Source organism: Triticum dicoccoides, chromosome 1A (genome assembly GCF_002162155.2).
Source record: "Triticum dicoccoides isolate Atlit2015 ecotype Zavitan chromosome 1A, WEW_v2.0, whole genome shotgun sequence".
Taxonomy (NCBI): Eukaryota; Viridiplantae; Streptophyta; class Magnoliopsida; order Poales; family Poaceae; genus Triticum; species Triticum dicoccoides.
The window spans coordinates 563,894,444-563,917,549 of NC_041380.1; the positions used below are offsets into that span (position 1 = coordinate 563,894,444).

A 23,106-nucleotide genomic window follows, 5' to 3' on the forward strand; every position below is an offset into this window, starting at 1 on the left:
TGGACTGAAGTTCTTGGTCATTATGTTTTTACATTTTTGGGCTGTGAACATTTTTAACGAGGTGCCCAAAAATGTAACATGTATGAACATTATTGATGGTCCTGCTTGCACTCACGGTTAAGTGAACCTGACAGGTTCCAGTAGCTCCGTTGCCGATACCGACTGAATTTTCACCTTTTTTACCATTCAGGGATTAATGGCTCGGATGAATGCACCAACAATAGCCCCCTGGAAAACGGAATTCCAACTTTGATTACATGGAGTCAAGGAGGAAATGAGGTCATTTCTGGAGGGATCATGGGATAACTGGACATCAAGGTTTACCCTTTACCTAATCTGCTCTTGAAATGTTTTATACAGTTCTGGAAATGACATGCTAAAATACTAAAAAATCAATATGATTACTTCAAAAAGGTGTTACAGAGATCTGGGAAAGATCATGCTGTATCGTTGGTTCTGACATCTCGAATATATCATTGCAGGATTATTGTTGATGGGGTGCCGAGACATGTGTCTGAACTACCTCATGTGACTGATGAAAGAGGGCAGGTGACCGACCTCCTTCATATCCATGCCAGTAAGGATTATATATGTCCGTTTTAGCATTTTGTTCATATATATGCCATTCAGCAATAACTGCAGTCTTTAAATATGGATTCAGAGATACTGTAGTGTGTGCCTATGCTGAATATTATAATTTTGTATGAGGTGTTTGTGTGTTTGGATGCTCTTCAACTTTTCTGGTTATACCAGATACTAATCTACAATTCTATATATGCCATGCTATTCGGCTTTTCATTTTCTTGATCTACCTGAATTGGTACTATAGAGATGTCTGATGTATGCTCGTGAGCGCGCGTGTGTGTTTAGGCAGTTTAGCCTCCTATTAGTTTCAACGATTGGTTTTGATTTTAGGAGAATCAAGGAGGTTCTGTTAGGAGAACTTGCTTTTGTTTTCCATGGTTAATTAATCCTGGGACTATTCAAAAGCAGGCCATCATTGCTATTAGGAGAATCAAGGAGGTTCTGATAGTCCTTTCTGTTTAGTGTAGATGGTCACATTTGTATTGACATCAAAATTCAGATTTAGTATGTTTATTGGGAGACCTTACTTATATTACTGAATCATGAATATCGTTTGATCTTCTAAGAAATAGTTCTCCTGGATATCCCAAGTTATACCTGCTCATACATCTGTTATATTACAATTTATTTGCCTGTCAAATGTTCGTGGTTTCAGATTAGAAGTATGCAGTAGCATCCATATCCAATGTAACTAATGTGTTCCAGGCTTTAGTGTTTTATTTTGATGGACCAATGTGCATCTTCTCTGAGACAGAAAATTAGGGGGAGTGATAGCTCTTGGATAGTTAGCCATTATGATAGAATAATAAATAAAACTGTCAGTTAATGGCTTATTGCACGGGTCTTAATAATAGAATTTCAGCATTGTTAGAACACTCAAACATGCTCGTGGAAGCAATCTGAGGCCTTCACCCGATGCTTGGACCATATTACGAGCCTTCCTATTTGCGCAGAATACCTTTGCTGAAACTACACATTCAACAGATAATACCTGCACTGGATAGTCTAATTAATATGTGACGTACCACTTCGCTATCGATATTGTCTTACACTTCTTAATTCTAGATTTTTTTTCAAAACTGTGATAATTTTTATAGCAAATTCGGAATCTATACGTTCTCACGCACCAAAATCAAAAGTAGCACCCCGTCGGCCTCCAGTTGGCCGAAGAGGGGCTCTTCGGCCTGCGGTTGACCGAAGTGGGCTCTTCAGCCTCCCGTTGGCCGAAGAGTGCCCCAACTGGGTTGAAAAGGACTCTTTGGTCTACCGTAGGACGAAGAGCACTCTTTGGTCAACCGTAGGCCGAAGAGTCATCGGGCCCCAACTTTTTGCATTAACAGGAGGCCGAAGCTGCATGGCTGCGCTCTTTTGCCTATGCTAGGCCTTGGGCCCCAAAGAGTACTCTTCGGCCTACGGATGACCAAAGAGTACTCTTCGGCCAACGGTAGACCAAAGAGTACTCTTCAGTCCAGTTGGGGTACTCTTCAGCCAACGGGAGGCTAAAGAGCCCACTTCGGTCAACCGCAGGCGGAAGAGCCCCTCTTCGGCCAACCGGAGGCCGACAGGGTGCTAGTTTTGATTTTCTTGTGTGAGGACGTATAGATTCCAAATTTGCTATAAAAATCATCACAGTTTTGAAAAAAATCTTAATTCTACGCTACATTGTACCATTAAACAGACTATGCAATTTCTTCTAGCACCTGTGCTGTTGGTTGGATGATGTTTACGGAAGAATAGATGTCTTCCCGCAGCACTTCACGCCCAAGAAAGAGCCCATGGAGGCATGGACGCTGCCGATGGTCTGTCCACAAGTAAGAGCAACATGGATCCGTCACCAAGGTGATGATACTCATGGCAGAACGAACAATGGCTGTCAAAGGCTTGTTTAATTTTCGACCGCTTCCTTTAATTCTGGGTGTACTGACACGCTTGTTGTTCCTGTCCTGTAATAAACAGTCCACGCAGGCGTTCTTGGACCCCGAAACGAGTCAAGGGAGCTTCGTCGCTTCTGCAACTGTTGTCTATTCCTCGCATTAGGTGGTCTTCCAGCAACAAGGATGACGACAAGGTTACAATGTTTTCTAACTACCCCTGTTTCTGTCATGTATCTCGAATCCTGTCTTACAAGTACACCAACGTTTTTCGCAGTGGCGGCTCCTCGCAATCCGTCATGGCTCCATGTAGAAAATCTGCCCCTGCTTCGATCTATCCCGATCCGTGCTGGCGCCGGTCCTTGGCGGCGGCTTTCGGCGTCCCCTATGACCGGCCTGGCGGATCTGGCGTGCGGTTGAGGTTCCGGGGGAAACCCCTGGCTGGCGCGGCAGCCTCCCCAAAGTCGACGCCTTTGACGCCGATCCCCTTCCTGAAGGCTTTGGGGTGGATCCTCTCCCTTCCGCCTCCTCCTCGAGCTATGGCGAAAGCTTTTGTTCCCCTGGTCTGGGCGTCGACGGCATCCTGGTGTCGTGTTCCTTCTTGAAGGCGGCGGCTGGGAACAGCTCTTGGTGGCGGGGCTGCTGGTGGCGTGGTGGCGGTGCGCTTCGGCCTTCTACTTGGTGCCGCGCCTTGCTTCGCGGGACCAGCGGACGGTTTTTTTGGTGGAGCGGTGCTTCATCCATACATTGATGGCGACGGATCTTGACGGCGTGGCGCAGTGCAGATTCGGAGTTCGATGTGGGAGGATGGACTCGCGCAGGAGGACGACGCTGTCTGGCGTCGTGGTGACGTCGATGGCAGAGAGATCTGGCATGGTAGATGCAACAGTACAACTCTAAAGATGGACTCGTGGCAGGTGGCTGTGGCGGCCTCATACCCGGCAGGCGTCCTGGTTGAGAAGTGCGCCAGACTGGTAGGTGCCCCATACCAGGCAGGCGTCCTGGTTGGGACCTCAGGTCTTAGATGTTTAGGTTTGGCTGCGATGTCTGTTTGGTTTTAGGCCCAGGCTATCAGCGCCCCTTCATCATTTGGATAGGTGTAGCGACAGTTGTTGCTTAGACAGTGGCTTTAGTCTTGCTGTTGTATTACTTTGTAAGGTCTTGTGAGAATAATTAATAAAGTGGCCGTATGCATCGCCCAGATGCAGAGGCCGGGGGTCATCCTCCTTTTCTAAAAAAAATCAGATTGAATTGACAAGAGCTGAAGTAGAATCATTACGAAGCGAAATTGCCGATGCCGATGAAAGGGAGTCCCAGCTAAAAGCCCGGTATGATGAAGTACCCCTTCAATATTCAGCCTCAACGTTTGTGTGGATTTTCACCTGAACCTAAGTGTCTGTTTATATTCAGTGTTTTTTCTCCGTCAGACGTGATTCATACAGTTTAGCATTGCAGGTTAGAAAATATTGACGAAGTCTTGAGATATGCATTCCTTTCCAGGTACCTCCATGTCAGAAGTGTACGTAAGAAACCAGTGCACTTTTGTTTGCTTGCCCCAAAAACAGCTTCATTTGTGTGACAGTTGTTCAACAGACTGATGACTCTAAATGATCTCTTGTGCGTTGCAGAGATGGACTCAACTTCCTGGGGAGCCACCTATCATAGACGACGCCGATGTCGATGACTGGCTTCCTCGCTTTGTTGTCCTACAAGCAGTGTTTATACTACTATCTGAAGTCTACAGGTAGGTTGAAGCTTTTGACATACTGGTCTTTCTTGACATGCTGAACCTGAATTCATGTAATCAAGTTACAGATGAATACACATAATACTTGCTCACTAGACACTAAAAACCACATTTCTCATGGTGTCGTGTTCTTTGCCATACTGAACCTTAATCACATTTCACTTGGTGATGTGTTCTTTGTCATACTGAACCTGAATCAGATTTGTCTTGGCGTCCCATTCTTTGTCATACTAAACCTGAATTTGAGTCTGACGGTGTTGGACATTGTGATGCATTTCAGACCTGAGCCCGCAGGAATCGCTGCTGCTGCGCGACGTGGAACCCACGTCCTACCCCGACGACGGCGGTCGACCACAACCTCCCTCTCAGGTGAGTGAGCCCTTCTCCTACCTCTGGCTCCCTCTCTTTCTCTTGTGCTGCTCTAGGTAGGTTGCCTGTAGCTTTTTGTGCTTGTTATGTGCTTGCCTGTAGCTTTTTGTTTTAGTTAAACAATTATGTTTTCCGTTTCTGCATTGGGACCCCATAGTAGATGCGAGCATTAATTTCTTGGAAGTTATTTGCCACCCCTGCCAATGTGGACCAGGGAGTGGATTGATGGATATCTCGAAGAGTTTTGGTTCCCTGCTTGGATTGAAGTCTCTTTGTTGCATGGTTCGTATATTGTTTATTTCCTACTCCCTACGTTCCTAAATATTTGTCTTTCTAGAGATTTCAACAAGTGACTACACACGGAGCAAAATGAGTGAATCTACACTCTAAAATATGTCTATATACATCTGTATCTGGTAACCATTTGAGATCTCTAAAAAGACAAATATTTAGGAACGGAGGGAGTATATCATTTTGCTTGCGAAGTTCAGATTCAACTTAAAGAACAAGGACTGTTTGTGCTTTCTTGTGGGGACGTGAGTATTTGGTTTGCTTTGAAATATTAATTCTTCCTGAATCTTATTACAATTACATCAGACTATGGTTTACTGGAACAATTTTCCGCTTAGACTGATATAAGCTCCCAGAATATTTCTCAAATTAGGTTGCCCTTGTCGTGTATATAAATGTGATGCTTCCTTCCATGACTAATCAGGCTGATGAGATGTTGTGGTTCCTCTTCTTTTTTAATTTCAGGGGCTTACACCGTTGCGGTTCCTCAGGACTCGGAAGGAGGAGCGTGGGCCGTAGAGACGGAAGAGGAGGCTGAGACAGCCGCGGTGCCTGCTGCAGCGACCATGGCCACTACATCGAAAAGAAAGGTACTAACTAAACTACATACATATTCTAGAATGTAGTAGCAGGTGAATTTGCTGCTTAGCACCCTGGAGTCATGGACAGATTCCAGGACTCCAGGCAACAATTTCAGTCCAAATTGCATTGCTTTTGGCATAACTGATTCCACTGCATCTTGTTATTGCTTGGACCAACTGTTATGTACTGAACTATTTATATCTATGCCATCCTTCTGATGTATGCTTGCTATATTAGACTGGTCATTTTCAGCAATCACTCTGATTTCCCTATGCGCCCGTGGGTACTTACATAAATATATAATCTAGACCTATGTCATTGTTAGGGTAAAAATGGTCATTGCATTTAGATCCTTACAAAAATGAATTGTTGTATGTATGTCTCAGGTTAATAATATCCATGGTGCTTTTCATTGGGATGCTGATGGTTTAAAGGTATTAGGTTCCCGGTATTTTAAGCGCGAAAAAATGATCAACTATGTCAGCTATTCATATTCCTTTGAACTGATTAATTTATTTCGACTGTTGTTACTTTCTACAGACAACAAAATGTATTAGGCCCCCTTGTGCTGGATTGGGCTCAACCCAATTATAAAAGAGTAGCAAATGAGAGGAATACAAGAAGTCAAGAAGACACCTTTCTCTCCATGTCTAAGTTTCACGGTACCTCGCCTGGATCCGGAAGTGCGGCTACGGCGACCTCGACATAGTCAAGGTACAAACCCTACCCCGCTCGATTAATCTCGGTCGACGAATCTTGGTACACTCTTGCCCCTCATGCCTCTCCATGTTTCTCCTGCTCGCTCCCTTATACAGGAGAGCTAATTCTTATGTTTCTGGTACAGATATACCACATGTACGTTCATATATATAGTACTAAAATTCTTTTATTAGCCAATTACTTTTGCAGTTTTTTCTTAAGGATTACTCAATCAGGGGAAACTTTAATTAGGACTCCGAAACTTCTTTTGTATTTTTAGACCCAGGTAGATTGTAGACAAAAAGAGAAATGCTTTTATTAACCTATTACTAAAATTCTTTTATTTCCATGTATTCTTTTGTAATCACATATCACTTTCTAACTTCCCATGTAACCGAGTCAGAAAGTGATATGTGATTACAACAGTCCTACAAATGATGCCAACTACTCTGGTTACATGGATTGCTGAATCTCACATGTCATCCTTCTTTTGGAAGCTCCTTGCACTGTTGTATATATTTTGTGTTAAATAACCTTCCCATTTTTGTTGCAGGAGATTCTAAAAACTTAGCAATGGCAGGGCTCCTGGAGCTCAATCCTCACCACCACCAGCAGATGATGATGATGCACAAGTGATGGTCCATCTGAAGATGGCGCAGCAGGTGACAACTTCACTTTGCAAGTTCTCATTTCTGTGTTTCTCATAGAGCTGGACAAGTGGATCTTAGGCTATTCTCTATTTTGGTCAATTATAGTAGTAGTTGTGTAACAGTGTATAATTTTCATCCATGTCCTAATGTTATTCCACAATGTTTATCATGGAACTCTTTCTGCTATGTAATCTCCAATTCTGTTTTACCTACAGGTTTGGCTGATTTACACTTGATTCCTAAAAAAAGGTGTACTTCTTTGAGTGGGGTGAATTCGTATATATTTTTTAGCTGTACAAGTAGGATAAGACCCCACTGCTATTTTTATGAAAAGCTAGCCAACACTATTTTTTTGTGAAGTGTACATGAGGAATGTAGGTGAAATCATATTTGATGCATATTCCCTTTGTTCTGACTTCTGTTTGATACATAGTTTATTTTAGAAAATATATAGGATATATCCAATAGGGCAAGTTTATGGTTACATTTCTCTTTACGATGCTTATATGAAGAATGTAGATAAAAATATATTTCACATGCCATTTCAGTTTCTAAAATTTCACTCAAACTTAACAATTTGCATATATTTGCTTTTTCTTCTGTTTATATTCCACAATGATAAGGTTTTCTTATTTCAAAATTAGTATTAAGAAAATTGTGTTCTTCCTAGAGCACCGGCAGCAACCACATCATGAAAGGGTCGAGGGAAGATTATCTGATATGTGTCACTGAAAGCGAAGGTAAAATTCCAATACAGCACCTTCATATTACCTGCCAATTCACAAGTGCATGTTCTGTATCAAAATTAACTGTTCCCTCTTCGTTACATTGGTATATGTTCTGAATGGGTTGATGAATATCTTGGTATATGTAGTTTCAAAGCTTCATTACATTGTAGCAGGGAAAATTGGTATGAAGATTGTGCAGCACCATGCCTTAGCCAGCCCCTTAATTTGGCTAGAACAGAGGGCTAATCTTCTTACTCATTTGCCGCCTAATTTATATGGTTCTGCTATGAACCATTCCTACTTTGGCAATAAATTGCATCACTTTATGCCATAGAAGAACCATATAAATCAGTATCCGGCAACGGTGACGCGGGGGCAGGCACGAGGAGGGGTGGTGAGCCACCGGCGGCTGGGTTCCCCCCAATCGCCCAGGTTGGGCGACACCTAATTTATATGGTACATATTGAACAAAGGGCCCAAATATGTACAAGTGGATATGATCGTTAGATTTATTTGATTTGGACATTGTAGTAGCTACCAATAGTACAGTTTACTTCTTTATCCTCCTATTGCCACTAACTAAATCTCTCTGCTTTCTTCCTTTTGCTCATGGCCCTATGAAAGGTTGAATGTCAAGACGATCAAGAAGATCAGGTGGATCTATCCAAAAAATATGCTTCCGTGGAACTACATAGGTTATTTGTCTCGCATTGCTGCTGTGGCTTGATTTTGCTGTATGAGACGTACATTGTATCAAACTTGATGTGGATTGTTCGTCTGGTCTCGCTTTTGGAAAAGTATATATTTACATTCCTCATGAACTTCAAGACGAATGGTTCTACTACAAAATCCCTCATGGTTGCTTTGCATTTTGTACATGTGATTGCCTTGCCTTCTTCCATGACTTTGGAAAATGATCCTATACCAAATATCAACAGTATTGCGGTTGTTTAAAAGCTGGGATAAAACGTTCAGCCGGGCACCACGCGCCAAGGCGCGTTTCTGATCTAGTTACTCTATGACTCTCTGAGAATCCAACATCACGAGGGAGATAATTGATGGATGCGAAGTTGCGAACCAGTGAGGACTTTACTGTATTGTAATACGTCTTCTGATCCTGCTTATCCCAGTACCCGTCGCCGTATCGTCCTTGGCGGTATCGCCAGATCAGCAGATCTGGAAGTCTTGATGCCAGGAGCGAGGAGGCTGCGCCGTGAAGTATGGATGTGATCGATCGAGCGGAACGGAACAGCCGTTCTATTTCCGATGGAGCAAATCAGCGGAACGCGAGAACCGGGCGGCTGGCATCGAGAGAAATCGAGGCATCACACGCGGAGTCAGCGGGCAGCGGCCAAACACTTAACCCAGAAATATATATATATATATATATATATGTGTGTGTATATATATATATATACATATAAAAAATTTGAGGCCCCCAAATTTATGGGCCCTGTGCGGGCCGCACAGTCTGCATCCCTATGGACCCGACCCTGATCTAACCATGACATGAATATTAAGACACGAATGATTCAAAGCAATAGTTTATAATTTGACATAAAGACATCGATACTCAGGCATCCCAACAAACAACCGTGTCTTTCAAAATATCAACGCTAAAAAAAGCTATCCCTACAAAATTATTCCACAGCGGCGCCGTTGTCGCTACCTCAACGCCACCGCCTGGAACACCAAATCGTTCACCCAGATCCAAGAGGAACCGGACGACAAAAACGGAAAATCCTAGATCCATTACCAGGAATGTAGAAGATCAGCGTGCCGGAAGAAGACCAGAGGTATTCACCTCCGCCGTCATAACCGCCGGAGCCGATAGAACTGACAGGGAAACACTAGCTACTAGAACCTACATCTAAAGCCTACTGCTACATAGATCCGCATGAGGATCCCGGTGGCCCTCACCCACCGACGACCACTAGGTCATCAGGGACGGGGAGCCGCCAGGATCGATGCCGGAACGCGCTGCGCACGGGGCAAGCGATTTTGAAATATTTATCACTATATTTTTTTTTGCTGCTTAGATTGATGTTCATAAAGAAAAGTGGGAAACGTATCATGATCCTTTTAAGGATATTTAAAGAGAATGTTATAGCCGAGGAACATATTCTTGTTCACACTATTAATCCTATGTTACCTTCTGTTTACATTGATAAACCTCTGTTCACTGTTAGGATTAAAGAATGTGATTTGAAAGTACAATGGCTAATAAAAGTAAAGATAAGTCTAATAAAACTTATGATCAAATTGAAATACAACCTCAAATAGCTATGATTAAATACTTGTTAATTGATGGACTTAATGGGCATGTTATATATGTGAAGAAGCTACTCATATTATTATGCATAGAAGTCTTCTTAATGTTGTTGGTGCGCCTGTTATTTCTATTAAGATTGGTAATCATTGTTATCATGTTTTGTATGATATTGGAGGTATAAGTGTTATTCATTTATCTCTTTATCAAGAAATTGTTGGATATATTTCACCGTGCTCAACAGAAGAAAAGGATTGTCTATTAAACTGGCAGATATATATAGTATTCCACATGTGGGAATTCTTAGAGTGTTGAAGTTTTGTGTGGTAACACTAAGTATCCTACATATTTCTTAATACTTGGATCTAATCAGGATAATTTTTTCCCATTATCTTTGGTAGGCCTTACTTGAATACTTGTGGCGCTATTGTTGATTGGCAAAAGGAAAAAGTTTATGTTAATTTTGGAGGACATGATGTTTCCTTTAATTTCTCTGAGTTTACTAAACAACATCATTCTAAACTTTTACCTTGTGTAGACGAGATAGAAAGGATTACTTCAATTGTTCCCCCTCCTATAGATCATCTAGAAAATATTTGTTGGATGACAGGGGCCGGAGTATGGAGGGAGGGAATCTGGGAAAGGGGTGGAGACTCGGTTGTGGCTGCGGTTGTGACGGATAAGGAAGATGAGTGATGACGCTAGGAACGTGCATGGAAACCCTAGGCGGAGAGTGAATCGAGCGGCAGCTGCTTAACCTCAATCTGTAGAAACCCTAGGTGGAAGGGAATTAGCTTCCGAAGAGATATGAGGAAGATTTGTGACTCATGTGATGCGAGATCAATAGGTAACAGAGAGAAAACTAGTAAACCGGTGGGACATGGTAGCAACAAAAAATTGGTGGGAGGGGTGGGAGGAGAGGCAAAAATAAATCATGCGCACCGGACTATCAACTCTTCTTTAATAGTAGAGATATTTCTGCATAGCAAGCGCACCACACCACCCGTGCAGTTCAACCGATTTTTTATTTTCTACAGAGAAATATTTTTACGTCAATTCGCTGGTCAATTTGTAGTGTTTCCAAACCCACCTCTCGAAGAAATACTTTTTCACAAAGAAATATTTTTATAAGGTGCCCAAACTCACCTTAGCTGTTTCCACCTACCCTTTCACGACATTAAATTGGATCCCGTCCAAACAACCATCTAGGCCTCAGTCAATGCCAATATATTCGAAATCACTAATTAAAAAGAACTCTTTGTAAAGGTCACTCCTACCTTTTCAGGTTGCGACAAGTATCACGCTGCATGTGCATCACTTGTCGCAACCTAGGAGTTTTCGTTTTTTCTAGATTCGTCTATTCAAACGTTTATCTTTCAAATCATGTGTCCGAATTTTGAACCGTTTTCATTATTGGATTCCTCACGTCGAGGTCTTCAAAACTAGATCCCATGTTGATAGGTTTCGACAAACAAAAATCACGAAAAAATCGAATGAAAAACCCCAAACCGGAAGCACATTTTTTTCCCTTTCTGAGAGTTACGACCGTACGTATTGCCGAAGTAAATCAGTGCCTCCATGAGAAGTAAATCCGTGCCTCTCGCGGAATAACAAAAAATGAAAATACACTTTTCCCCCTTTCCCGAGAAGCACGGCCGTGCCTCCCTGAGAAGTAAATCCGTGCCTCTCGCGAAAGTAAATCCATGCCTCTTGTGGAAGGAAAAAAGGAGAAAAAAAAATGTTTTTCCCTTCTCAAGAGGCATGATCACGGAAGCAGATCAATGCCCGCACGAGAAGTAAACCTGTGCCTCTCTTCAAAGAAAAAAAAATGAAAACGCATTTATCCGTGCCTCCAGCAGAAGTAAAGCCGTGCCTTTCGTAGAAGGAAAATAAAAAAGAAAATGCATTTTTCATGATTTTTTAATTCTTTTTTTCAAAAGCTAAGAAAAAACGCGAGGGAGGGGGGAAGGGGGCGAGAAGCTAAAAAAAAGAAAAAATCATCTAAAAACTGAAAAGGCGTAAAAAAATCCAAATGAAGCGCCGAGAGCATGATGAGTGGTGGCGGCTGAGAGCGCGCTTGGCGCGCTCCCAGCTCACCGCAAGTTACTTTTGGAAGGACTTCCGAAGAAGTACTCCTTAATTAGTTGCTCTTCAATATATTGACATTGTACGCGAGGGCTTCGATCCAAAAGCCTGCATGAAGACCCTAGCGGCTATGTGCCCTTATTGGACGAGACTTGCCTGCTCCCCTGTCGTGTGCCCATCCGTGCTCCCGTCTACGTGGCTTGATTTGATTGGAACAAAATAAGGCCTGGCCCCACCCCCTTAAAATCAGGGGGGAGATGATTAGATTAGAAAGAAAAAAGAAAAAAAGACAACCGTAGAATGAAGTGGGAGCGCGGATGGGAGCATGGGGAGGGAGCAGGCAAGCCAGATCCGCCCTTATTGCGAGGTTGACGGTTACCTCGCCTACAGGCAGCGGTGATGGGCGGCCCGATAGGATGCGGCTTGTCATGCCGACTTCACTCAAGTTTCTTTTTTATATATCTTTTCTAATTTTATTCATATTTATTTCAAAAACATAAATTTACTCAAGAAATTAAAAAATGATTTTGAAAAATATTCACATAGCATAATTTTTTATTAGCGCCGCTTTAAATATCTTAATAACTTAAAAGAAAGTTCGTGACAATGAAAAAGTGTTCCCACATTCACATTAAATGTTTGTGTAATGTAGAAAATGTTTCATACCATTAGAAAATGTATGTGACATTGTATGGAACTATTCCTGCATTTTAAAAACATGTTTTTGACTGTAAAAAATGTTATATACAATATAAAAAAATGTTCATCTAGGATAATATTTTTTATTTCTTATTTAAATATTCTTGTTTTCCAAAAATGTCTACGTAATTTTACAAAATGTTAATACAATGTTAAAAATGTTCACATAATTTCAAAAATGTTTATTGCCATTAAAAAATGTAAAACTTTTATTTGGAAAATGTTTCATGTATTCAAAAAAGTGCTCAAAACATGCATTCTTTTTAGAATATGTACATCATGTATATGAACAATGTCCAGTGCCTATCAGGAATTGTTTTACGTGTGCTCTAAAATATATATTGTGTACTTAGGAAAAAGTAGATATGTCTTTGAAAAAGGAAAAACTAATAAAACCCCAGAAAGAAACAAAAAGGAAATAAAATTCCTAAAAAAACTAAGAATCCCTTAAAAAGCAGAGAAGAAAACAAAGTAAAAAAAAGAATACAAAGAAAACCGGAGTAAATGAAAAAATATATAGAAAAATAGACAAAAACATTGAATAAAAAAATAAGCTAACATAAAAAAATTGAATAAACAAGAGTAGAGGGAACCTACAGCACAGCAAGCAAACCACACTAAGAGCATCTCCAATAGATGATGCATTTCACATCATCAAATTGTGGTTCGAGTAAAATATACATCACCTAAAAGTGCATTTTTACATCACCAAAAACCCTCAACTCCAGTGATGATGCAAAAATAGCTACTGCTCCAATAGCTTATGTAGGATACATCAGCCACACGGTGGTTGCTTCACATTTTTGTTGTCTCCGACGACACCGGCGAAAAAGCTAGTGCACATGAAGCAGTAGTTGTCGGTGTGCCGGCGACGAAGTAGCAGCCGCTGCCGCCTCCTCCTTCGTCTTCTTCGCCCAAGACGAAGCCGCGGCAGGGTCACGCAACTGCCGTTTCAAGACGCCACCTCGTGGTTTGGTCACGACTACCTTCTTCCTCGTCGGCAGTTCCAGTCCGCCAGTGGCTATGATACGAGGGGTTGCAAATCTGCCCCGCAATTTGGAGGAGGCATCATGGCGGCGGGGGCAGATGCGGAGGCGGCCATCGCCGGAGCGGCATTGCGACCGAGGGGTCGAAGAAGGCGTCCATGGGGACCGGCGACGGCGGGCGACAACATGGGATGGTCAAGCGCGGCGTGGGAAAGTTCCGCACGACAATTGGGCTGCACGCGCGATTGCTCGGGTTTTACTCGAGAGGCACAAGTGATGCAAAAGTTGCATCATAAGTGCCCTATTTTACATCTAGAGCAAATCTAAAGTATTCTTTTTACATCGACATCATACTTTTTAGGAGCACACCAACATCGTCTATTGGATCATCGTTTTTGGGCCTTCGTGGTTTAAAATCAGCTATTTGTATTTAGAATCGTAAAATAAGTTTTTTATAGCACGGGAGATGCTCTAATGAGTAGTACGGGTTTTACTAGGAATCGGTACGGGCAAACCTCTCCCCTCATAAATAATAAATAAATAAATAAATAAAGAAGAGAAAAGAAGCTAGCGGCGCCTCGGCAGGGGATCTCTTTCACCATGTCGCCCCGTCGTCTGCGCCCATGGTCTTCTCGACCCCGATTCGCCGCTTTCCGCGACGCAGTGCGGCGGACACGGCGTCGGCGTCGGCATCGGCATCGGCATCGGCTGCTGAAACCTCTTACACCTCCTGCTGCAGGTACGTATACTCTCGAACGCCGCATCTCGGATCTCTCCTCTTCTGTGTTAGGCGAAAACTGATCTAATTGCACCCCAATTCATTTCGGAACCTACTTTCAATACCAAAATTCCTCGCCCACCACCTCGTCTCCGGCGCCCGGCCGCTCCGGAACGCCCCTCCGGCCAACTCCTTCAGATCGTCAGACCGTATCCTGGATTTTCGGGGACCTGGACTGCTTTCCTCATCAAAGTTCAGATTTTTAACCCCTTTTGGCGAGAAACCAAGTTCAGATCCCACCCTCTCCCCTCCCTTTGACGAGAAACCAAGCTCAGATCTGCGACCACCGACCAAAAGCACAGGCAACCATCGCTTCCTTCACATCTAATCGTCTCCACCTCTGTCCTCTGCCAGTTTCAACCATCCCCAAGCTTCGGGTCGAGCCCACGACTTGGGATTCCAGCTGTGCTACAAATTTGGGTGTTAGATCGCGGGATGAACTAAGAGCATCTCCAACAGTTCCCGTATCAGTAAAAAAAATTGTGGGTTAGGGGAAGTTGGGACAAAAAGAAGTGCTCCAACAGTTCCATTAAGCTCGGAAATTTTTATATTGGCACCCTGTAAAACCACTTTTACAGCGATTTTTTTACAAGAACTGTTGGTGATGCTCTAAGGCGACAAATATGGGAGATATCAGTTCAGGTTGGAAATCCTAGGTACTTGAAGCACAACTAGGCTAGTACTAAAGGGAACTCCTCTGCTGTTTTTTTTTTCCTTAAAAAAAATTCTTACATGGAACAGTTTCAGCATATTTCAGATTATCGCCTCTTCTTCCTTTATAACTGGACTGGTTATTCCAGCTTTCTTTCGTACCGCATTTTTATCTTTTCTTGTTCAGGCATCACTGGTCCGTCAGAGTTCATAGTTCTCTCTTGCAATATCCGAGTTTCATGAGCAAAATTGAGACATACAGTAGTAATTAAAAACTCCCACTGCGTTGCAGGTAGTGGGTCAAAGGCCACTGAAACAAATGGTGCAACCTGCGGACAAGGTGAATGTGCCCCAAATATGGGACAAGAACTTGGTTTGGAGGAACTCCCTGAGGTATGTGTTGCTGGCAATGAAGTATCCTAGTTACAATGATCTTTTATATCACAATAACTTCTAGCACACGAACACATGCATCTCGGCATAGGACTTTCGTGATGAATCTGCAACTGCTAGTGTTATTTATTGCAGTCAGCTACTAGCTAGGAAGCTAATGGTTGAACTTGTCAACATTGGTTCTGCAGGACATCATACATCGTATACATTCTATCATGCCAATACAAGATGCTGCTCGTGCTGCCTGTGTGTCACGTAGATTTCTGCATTCCTGGAGAAGCTATTCCAGCCTCATACTCAGTGACCGTACACTTGGTTTGGATGACACAGATTTTGAGGAAAGGAAAACCCATCTCATTGATAAAGTTGACAGAATTCTTAAAAACCATTATGGCAATGGGGTGAAGGTGAAGACACTTAAACTTGAGCTTGGACTTTGCAGCGATATCAAAGCCTCCTACCTCGACAGGTGGCTCCGAATCACTAAATCTGGGATCCAAGAATTCAGCTTGGTGTTGCCTTTAGTTATGAATAAAATCTACAACTTTCCGTGTTCGGTTTTATCTAATGAGGCAGCTGCAAGTTCAATTCAGTCTCTTAGCCTCTTTGGTTGCGCTTTTCACCCCACATCAATACTTGGGTGCTTGAGAAGATTGAAAAGTTTACATCTGTGCCATGTCAACGTTACTGAGGATGGATTAGGGCACTTGCTCTCGAAATCTTCTGCCCTGGAGCGGCTAGTGATTGATGCATGTAGTGGGATAATTTGCTTGAAAATACCTTGTACGATGCAGCAGCTCAAGTTCCTCGCTGTTAAACTATGCAAGATGGTGCGGGTGGTAGAGATAGATGCTCCACAACTCGGCTCTTTTCACTATAGCGGGACACCGGTCATCTATTTCCGAAATTCTTCGCAACTTAAGAATGTAGATATTTCGCCTGTCTGCCTGTCTGGTATTCTCTCTTATGCTCGCTTTAGCCTTCCGTCCATTGCTCAAAATGTTGAGAGCCTCACCCTGCGCGGTCGTAGTGAGGTATGTGTTGGTTTTAACGTCTCAACGATTCAAATTATAAGGAACAATCAAGTATGTGTATGTATTTAAGGCTTGTATGTTGAAATAAAGCATGGTTAATCTTTTTATTTTTCAGAATGCCAACACTCCAATGCTGCCGTCCAAGCTCCCTCGCCTCAAGAACTTGGAAATTGCACTCCTTAAACCCCACTTATCCCCAAACTATGATGCCTTCTCTCTGGTTTCTTTTCTTGATGCTTCTCCTGCCTTGGAATCTTTCATCCTACGCGTAAGTCTCTATGTGCATCTCTCAGAGTGGTATTAATGTATTACACTTTGTTATCAGAAGAATGGTATTTGATCCTACATATGTATCTGCAGGTAGAGCAGGATGCCATGATGCATGACCCTGTTGTTGGAGACGACACTGAATACCGGAGGGAGAATCTTGAGTGCCGGAATAACAGTCTCAGGAAGGTGATGATCACGGGCTTCTGTTCTGCCAAGAGCCTAGTTGAGCTCACAGTTCACATCCTCGAGAGAGCACATTCACTCGAGCGCTTCACGCTGGACATAACCTATGGCTATGATAGGAGAACTTGTAACGTCGCCAAATACCCAACTGCGAGAATGATTGGCCTATGCTGGCCGTTGAACAAGAGAGCTCTCGAGGAAGCTCATAGAGCCGTGGAGACAGCGGATAGATACATCAAGGGAAGAGTTCCCTCATCCGTTCAATTCGAGGTTCTGGGGCCTTGTACCCGATGCCATATTGGAAAGTAGGTAGATCATGGCTGTGTGCATCGCTTGACGCAGAGGCCCGGGGTAATCCTCCTTTTTGAGAAAAAGGTACCAGTGGATCATTGACGTGGTATGGGGGGATCTCGGTAGCAATAGATACTGGTTGGTGTGTCTATTAATTCCGTTGCTGTGAACAGCAAGAGATTTATTGGCCAGGCTTTTGTTCAACTCGGGAAGTGGGACCTTGAGTTATCTGTTCCTAGAGATATTAGAAGTTGCGTTAATACAATATTAAGAGATTATTGGTGGCTGTTTGAATTGGAGATGCTAGTGCAGTGATGTTTTGTTGTAGTGTTTTGAATGGCAAATGATGTTTCATCCAATCATTCGGCGTTTAATGGTTGATGAGGGTTGGCAATCAGGAAATGTAAAGCCTCAACCATTTGATGTGCTGCTGCTCTGGAAGTAGCCGTGGGCAGTTTATCTTTGATCTTGATTTTTTTTCCGTAGCAACATGTTTATTTCATTTTGGATGTACAGTAGCTTAGATGGTCTAGGACACTCTAGACGGGTGAAGCTTCCGCTGTGCATGCAAGGGACGCCAGATTTCTTGCAGCATCATGTTGAGCAGGGTGAAGCGGCAGTCTATGGTCTGCCAAATTAAAAAGCGTCGGAAATTAGTTATTACCGGCCAATCCATCATGTTATAACAAGGGCACCAAAATATTCAGTCTCGGTAAATGCCCTTGCGACAAAATAGGTTAAAGTACTCTTTATCTGAAAAAATAAAGAGGAGCCGAGCATTTGCAACGGACAGAACGGATTGTGAACCGGCACCGCAATGCAGAACCAGTGCAGGGCCAGAATGTACAACAGAGAGAAATGGACGGTTCAGAGTTAGGCTGAGCATTCTTCTTTCAGTATACAAAGTCAACTACTGTATTTGCAACCAAAAACGCAGAAGTACTATGCCGAACATTTGCAACAGAACAGATTTTGAAACATCAACAAGAGAGCGGGAAGCCAGAACCACCACTCTCGATTTTTCTTAACAAGTTTGTTGTTTGCTGGACGTGCCGCCTCGTTGGGCACCTTGTATAGCTTTCAATGCCAATACCGTTTCCTTGGTCCGTTTCCCCGCCATACCCACTCCGCTTTAAGTACTAGCTCAAGGGTAGACACTCACTCCACCCTCACTCTCGCCCTCGCTCTGTCATCTCCCTCCAGTGCCCTAGTTCCATCTCCCAGCGCCTCTAGCCCACCCTCCTTCCCCATGGAGCCTGTCGTGCATGGCCGCCCCTCCTCTCTGGACGTGCACTACCCCATGGCGCCGGATCAGAACTCCCTAGTCTGCCTCGTCAACATCACTCCCCCAAAAGTTGCCTTCTTGCCTTGGCTCAAGCCTGTCTTCCGTCACCACCTTGGCATCACGGCGGTGCGCTTTGCTCGCGTTGGGGGATCGCACCGTCTGGATCCTGCCTCACAACGCCGGCGACAACGCCTTCTCCTTCACCTACCCCATGGCGCCGGACCAGAACTCCCTAGTCTAGTCTGCCTCGTCAACATCACTCCCCCAAAAGCTGCCTTCTTGCCTTGGCTCAAGCGTGTTTTCCATCACCACCTTGGCATCATGGCGGTGCGCTTTGCTGGCACGGCTGTGGGGACTGCCTTTGTGGTCTTCCAGCGGGAATCAGAGCAAGTTGCGGCCCTGCGCGCCAGCCCGCTCGCGTTGGGGGATCGCGCCGTCTGGATCCTGCCTCACAACGCCGGCGACAACGCCTTCTCCTTCACCTACCGCCATGTCGTGAGCATGTCGCTTGAGAAGATGCCACTGGAACTGTCGAACCGGCGCGGGGTGGCGGCGAGCGTTGCTGGGTTCGCGAAACTGTTCCGGCTCGAGCATGCCTGCCTCCATGGCAGCGAGTTTTCGAGCATCTTCGTCCTGGTCAAGGTGGAAGCGCTCCACCACATCCCGCACCACCTCACCTTCCACCGCATCGACGGCAACGACACCTAAGCCGACGTGATCATCAATTAGATCTAGGACGTCGCCCGCTCGCTTTGCGCGCCCACTGCCCCGCCCTGTCACGACGGGGATGGGGGACTGGATTGCCCACTCCCTGACGCCCCGCCATAGTTCGTCAGGGGCGGGGGCGTGGGTGGCTCCCGCTCTGTTGCACCACCACGTCGTGGGCACGCTCACCCTCGCTCTTCCGCGCCGTCCTGCGGCCAAATGGAGGCGGGAGAAGGCATGGCTGACCAGGCCTTTTGAGCTTTCCTGCACCCGCATATGGCCACGGTGGGTGACTGCCTCGCCATGCTCAAGCTCTCCGCCAAGCCTAAGCTCATCAAAGGCGCCACTTTCTCGTCCCCTACGGCAATGCAGATCATTTATGAGGACGAGGTCCGCCTCTGCCTCAACTCCTCGCTGCTGGCAGCGGATGTGCGTGCTCCGCGCGTCACGGTCTCCTTCGACATCGACAATCTCTGCTTCTCCTTCACGTTGGAGCTGAGCAATTGTCGGCCAATCACTAGGCTCATTGATACGTCTCCAATGTATCTATAATTTTTGATTGTTCCATGCTATATTATATCATGTTTTGGACATTATTGGGCTTTATTATACACTTATATATTATTTTGGGACTAACCTATTAACCGGAGGCCCAACCCAGAATTGTTGTTTTCTTGCCTATTTCAGAGTTTCGCAGAAAAAGAATATCAAACGGAGTCCAAACGGAATGAACCCTTCGGGAACGTGATTTTCAGAACGAACGTGATCCAGAGGACTTGGACCCTACGTCAAGATCCTAGGAGGCCACGAGGTAAGGGGGCGCGCCTACCCCCCTGGGCGCTTCCTCCACCCTCGTGGGCCCCCTGTTGCTCCACCGACGTACTCCTTCCTCCTATATATACCTACGTACCCCCAATCTACCAGATACGGAGCAAAAAACCCTAATTCCACCGACGCAACTTTCTGTATCCACGAGATCCCATCTTGGGGCCTTTTCCGGTGCTCCACCGGAGGGGGCATCGATCACGGGAGGGCTTCTACATCAACACCATAGCCCCTCCGATGAAGTGTGAGTAGTTTACCACAGATCTTCGGGTCCATAGTTATTAGCTAGATGGCTTCTTCTCTCTTTTTGGATCTCAATACAATGTTCTCCCCCCTCTCTCATGGAGATCTATTCGATGTAATCTTCTTTTGCGGTGTGTTTGTTGAGACCGATGAATTGTGGGTTTATGATCAAGTTTATCTATGAACAATATTTGAATCTTCTCTGAATTCTTTTATGTATGATTGGTTATCTTTGCAAGTCTCTTCGAATTATCAGTTTGGTTTGGCCTACTAGATTGATCTTTCTTGCAATGGGAGAAGTGCTTAGCTTTGGGTTCAATCTTGCGGTGTCCTTTCCCAGTGACAGTAGGGCAGCAAGACACGTATTGTATTGTTGCCATCGAGGATAACAAGATGGGGTTTATATCATATTGCATGAGTTTATCCCTCTACATCATGTCATCTTGCTTAAAGCATCACTCTGTTCTCTTGAACTTAATACTCTAGATGCATGCTGGATAGCGGTCGATGTGTGGAGTAATAGTAGTAGATGCAGGCAGGAGTCGGTCTACTTGTCTCAGACGTGATGCCTATATACATGATCATACCATCATAAGGTACTGTAATGAACTCATGCTAAATTCATATTGGTGTAATATCTACGGTATTCCAACTTCTCTATGGTTCATACCCTCCAATATTACTCATAGATTCATCAAAATAAGCAAACAACACGATGACAACAGAATCTGTCAAAAACATAACAGTCTGTAGTAATCTGTATCAAACGTATACTTCTGGAACTCATAAAATTCTCAAATAAATTGGTGGACCTGAGTAATTTTTCTATTAATCATCTGCAAAAACAATTAACTAAATATCACTTTCCAAATAAAAATGACAGCAATTCTCGTGACCGCTAAAGTTTCTGTTTTTAACAGCAAGATCACAAAGACTTTCCCCAAGTCTTTCCAAAGGTTCTACTTAGCACAACACTAATTAAACACAAAAAACACAACCATAAAAGAGGCTAGATTAAATATTTATTACTAAACAGGAACAAAAAATAAAATCGGGTTGCCTCCCACTAAACAGGAACAAAAAATAAAACCGGGTTGCCTCCCAACAAGCGCTATCGTTTAACGCCCCTAGCTAGGCATGATGATTTCAATGATGCTCGCATAAAAGATAAGAAATTGAAACATAAAGAGAGCATCATGAAGAATATGACTAGCACATTTAAGTCTAACCCACTTCCTATGCATAGGGATTTTGTGAGCAAACAACTTGTGGGAACAAGAATCAACTTGCATAGGAAGGTAAAACAAGCAGAACTTCAAAATTTTAAGCACATAGAGAGGAAACTTGATATTATTGCAATTCCTACAAGCATATGTTCCTCCCTCATAATAATTTTTAGTAGCATCATGAATGAATTCAACAATATAACTATCACATAAATCATTCTTTTCATGATCTACAAGCATAGGATTTTTATTACTCTCCACATAAGCAAATTTCTTCTCATGAATAGTAGTGGGAGCAAACTCAACAAAATAACTATCATGTGATTAAAAATTAAGACCAAGATGACAAGTTTCATGGTTATCATTATTCTTTAAAGCATACATGTCATCACAATAATCATCATAGATAGGAGGCATGCTTTCATCATAGTAAATTTGCTCATCAAAGCTTGGGCGACAAAAAAAATATCATCTTCATCAAACATATAGCTTCCCCAAGATGTGGCTTTGCATATCATTAGCATCATGGATATTCAAGGAATTCATACTAACAACATTGCAATCATGCTCATCATTCAAATATGTAGTGCCAAACATTCTAATGCATTCTTCCTCTAGATATTGAGCATAGTTATCGGAATCCTTATTTTCATGATAGATATTAAAAAGATGAAGCATATGAGGTACCCTTCGTTCCATATTTTTATAATTTTCTTTTATAGACTAAACTAGTGATAAAACAAGAAACAAAAAGATTCGATTGCAAGATCTAAAGATATACCTTCAAGCGCTAACCTCCCCGGCAACGGCGCCAGAAAAGAGCTTAGTTGACGGGGTGTTAGTGCCTCTTTCCTTGCCTCCCCGATAACGATGCAAGAAAATAGCTTGATGTCTACTACACAACCTTCTTCTTGTAGACGTTATTGGGCCTCCAAGTGCATAGGTTTGTAGGACAGTAGCAAATTTCCCTCAAGTGGATGACCTAAGGTTTATCAATCCGTAGGAGGCGTAGGATGAAGATGGTCTCAACCCTGCAACCAAATAACAAAGAGTCTCTTGTGTCCCCAACACACCCAATACAATGGTAAATTGTATAGGTGCACTAGTTAGGCGAAGAGATGGTGATACAAGTGCAATATGGATATTAGATAAAGGTATTTGTAATCTGAAAATATAAAAACAGCAAGGTAACTAATGATAAAAGTGAGCACAAACGGTATTGCAATGCGTTGAAACAAGGCCTAGGGTTCATACTTTCACTAGTGCAAGTTCTCTCAGCAATAATAACATATTTGGATCACATAACTATCCCTCAACATGCAACAAAGAGTCACTTCAAAGTCACTAATAGCGGAGAACAAACGAAGAGATTATGGTAGGGTACGAAACCACCTCAAAGTTATTCTTTCCAATCAATCCGTTGGGCTATTCCTATAAGTGTCACAAACAGCCCTAGAGTTCGTACTAGAATAACACCTTAAGACACAAATCAACCAAAACCCTAATGTCACCTAGATACTCCAATGTCACCTCAAGTATCCGTGGGTATGATTATACGATATGCATCACACAATCTCAGATTCATCTATTCAACCAACACAAAGAACTTCAAAGAGTTCCCCAAAGTTTCTACCGGAGAGTCAAGACGAAAATGTGTGCCA

At 43.4% G+C, this 23,106-nt stretch overlaps 2 protein-coding genes across 2 annotated transcripts; both read left to right on the forward strand.

The window, feature by feature from the left end:
* Positions 1 to 97: 97 nt before the first annotated feature.
* LOC119355424 lies at positions 98 to 8,739 on the forward strand. Its single transcript, XM_037622227.1, has 11 exons — positions 98 to 318; positions 483 to 577; positions 2,264 to 2,424; positions 2,542 to 2,653; positions 3,702 to 3,784; positions 3,912 to 3,975; positions 4,085 to 4,200; positions 4,484 to 4,572; positions 5,329 to 5,453; positions 5,832 to 5,924; positions 8,653 to 8,739. The coding sequence occupies exons 3-11, from the start codon at positions 2,369 to 2,371 to the stop codon at positions 8,737 to 8,739; spliced, it is 825 nt and encodes a 274-aa protein (XP_037478124.1). The 5' UTR covers positions 98 to 318; positions 483 to 577; positions 2,264 to 2,368.
* A 5,399-nt stretch (positions 8,740 to 14,138) lies between these two features.
* On the forward strand, positions 14,139 to 17,520 carry LOC119290781. The gene is made up of 5 exons (XM_037569435.1): positions 14,139 to 14,300; positions 15,283 to 15,383; positions 15,572 to 16,417; positions 16,533 to 16,685; positions 16,778 to 17,520. The coding sequence occupies exons 1-5, from the start codon at positions 14,162 to 14,164 to the stop codon at positions 17,177 to 17,179; spliced, it is 1,641 nt and encodes a 546-aa protein (XP_037425332.1). The 5' UTR covers positions 14,139 to 14,161; the 3' UTR covers positions 17,180 to 17,520.
* Positions 17,521 to 23,106: the final 5,586 nt, after the last annotated feature.

Excerpts from the sequence above, each read along its gene's own strand:
- LOC119290781 (XM_037569435.1), top strand. The coding sequence starts at position 14,162 with ATGTCGCCCCGTCGTCTGCGCCCATGGTCTTCTCGACCCCGATTCGCC. Across the intron at positions 14,301-15,282 it reads TCTTACACCTCCTGCTGCAG|GTAGTGGGTCAAAGGCCACT; the intron begins GTACGTATACTC and ends ACTGCGTTGCAG. Across the intron at positions 16,418-16,532 it reads CCCTGCGCGGTCGTAGTGAG|AATGCCAACACTCCAATGCT; the intron begins GTATGTGTTGGT and ends TTTATTTTTCAG.
- LOC119355424 (XM_037622227.1), top strand. The coding sequence starts at position 2,369 with ATGGACGCTGCCGATGGTCTGTCCACAAGTAAGAGCAACATGGATCCG. Across the intron at positions 3,785-3,911 it reads GAGTCCCAGCTAAAAGCCCG|GTTAGAAAATATTGACGAAG; the intron begins GTATGATGAAGT and ends TTAGCATTGCAG. Across the intron at positions 5,925-8,652 it reads GCGAAAAAATGATCAACTAT|TACCCGTCGCCGTATCGTCC; the intron begins GTCAGCTATTCA and ends TGCTTATCCCAG.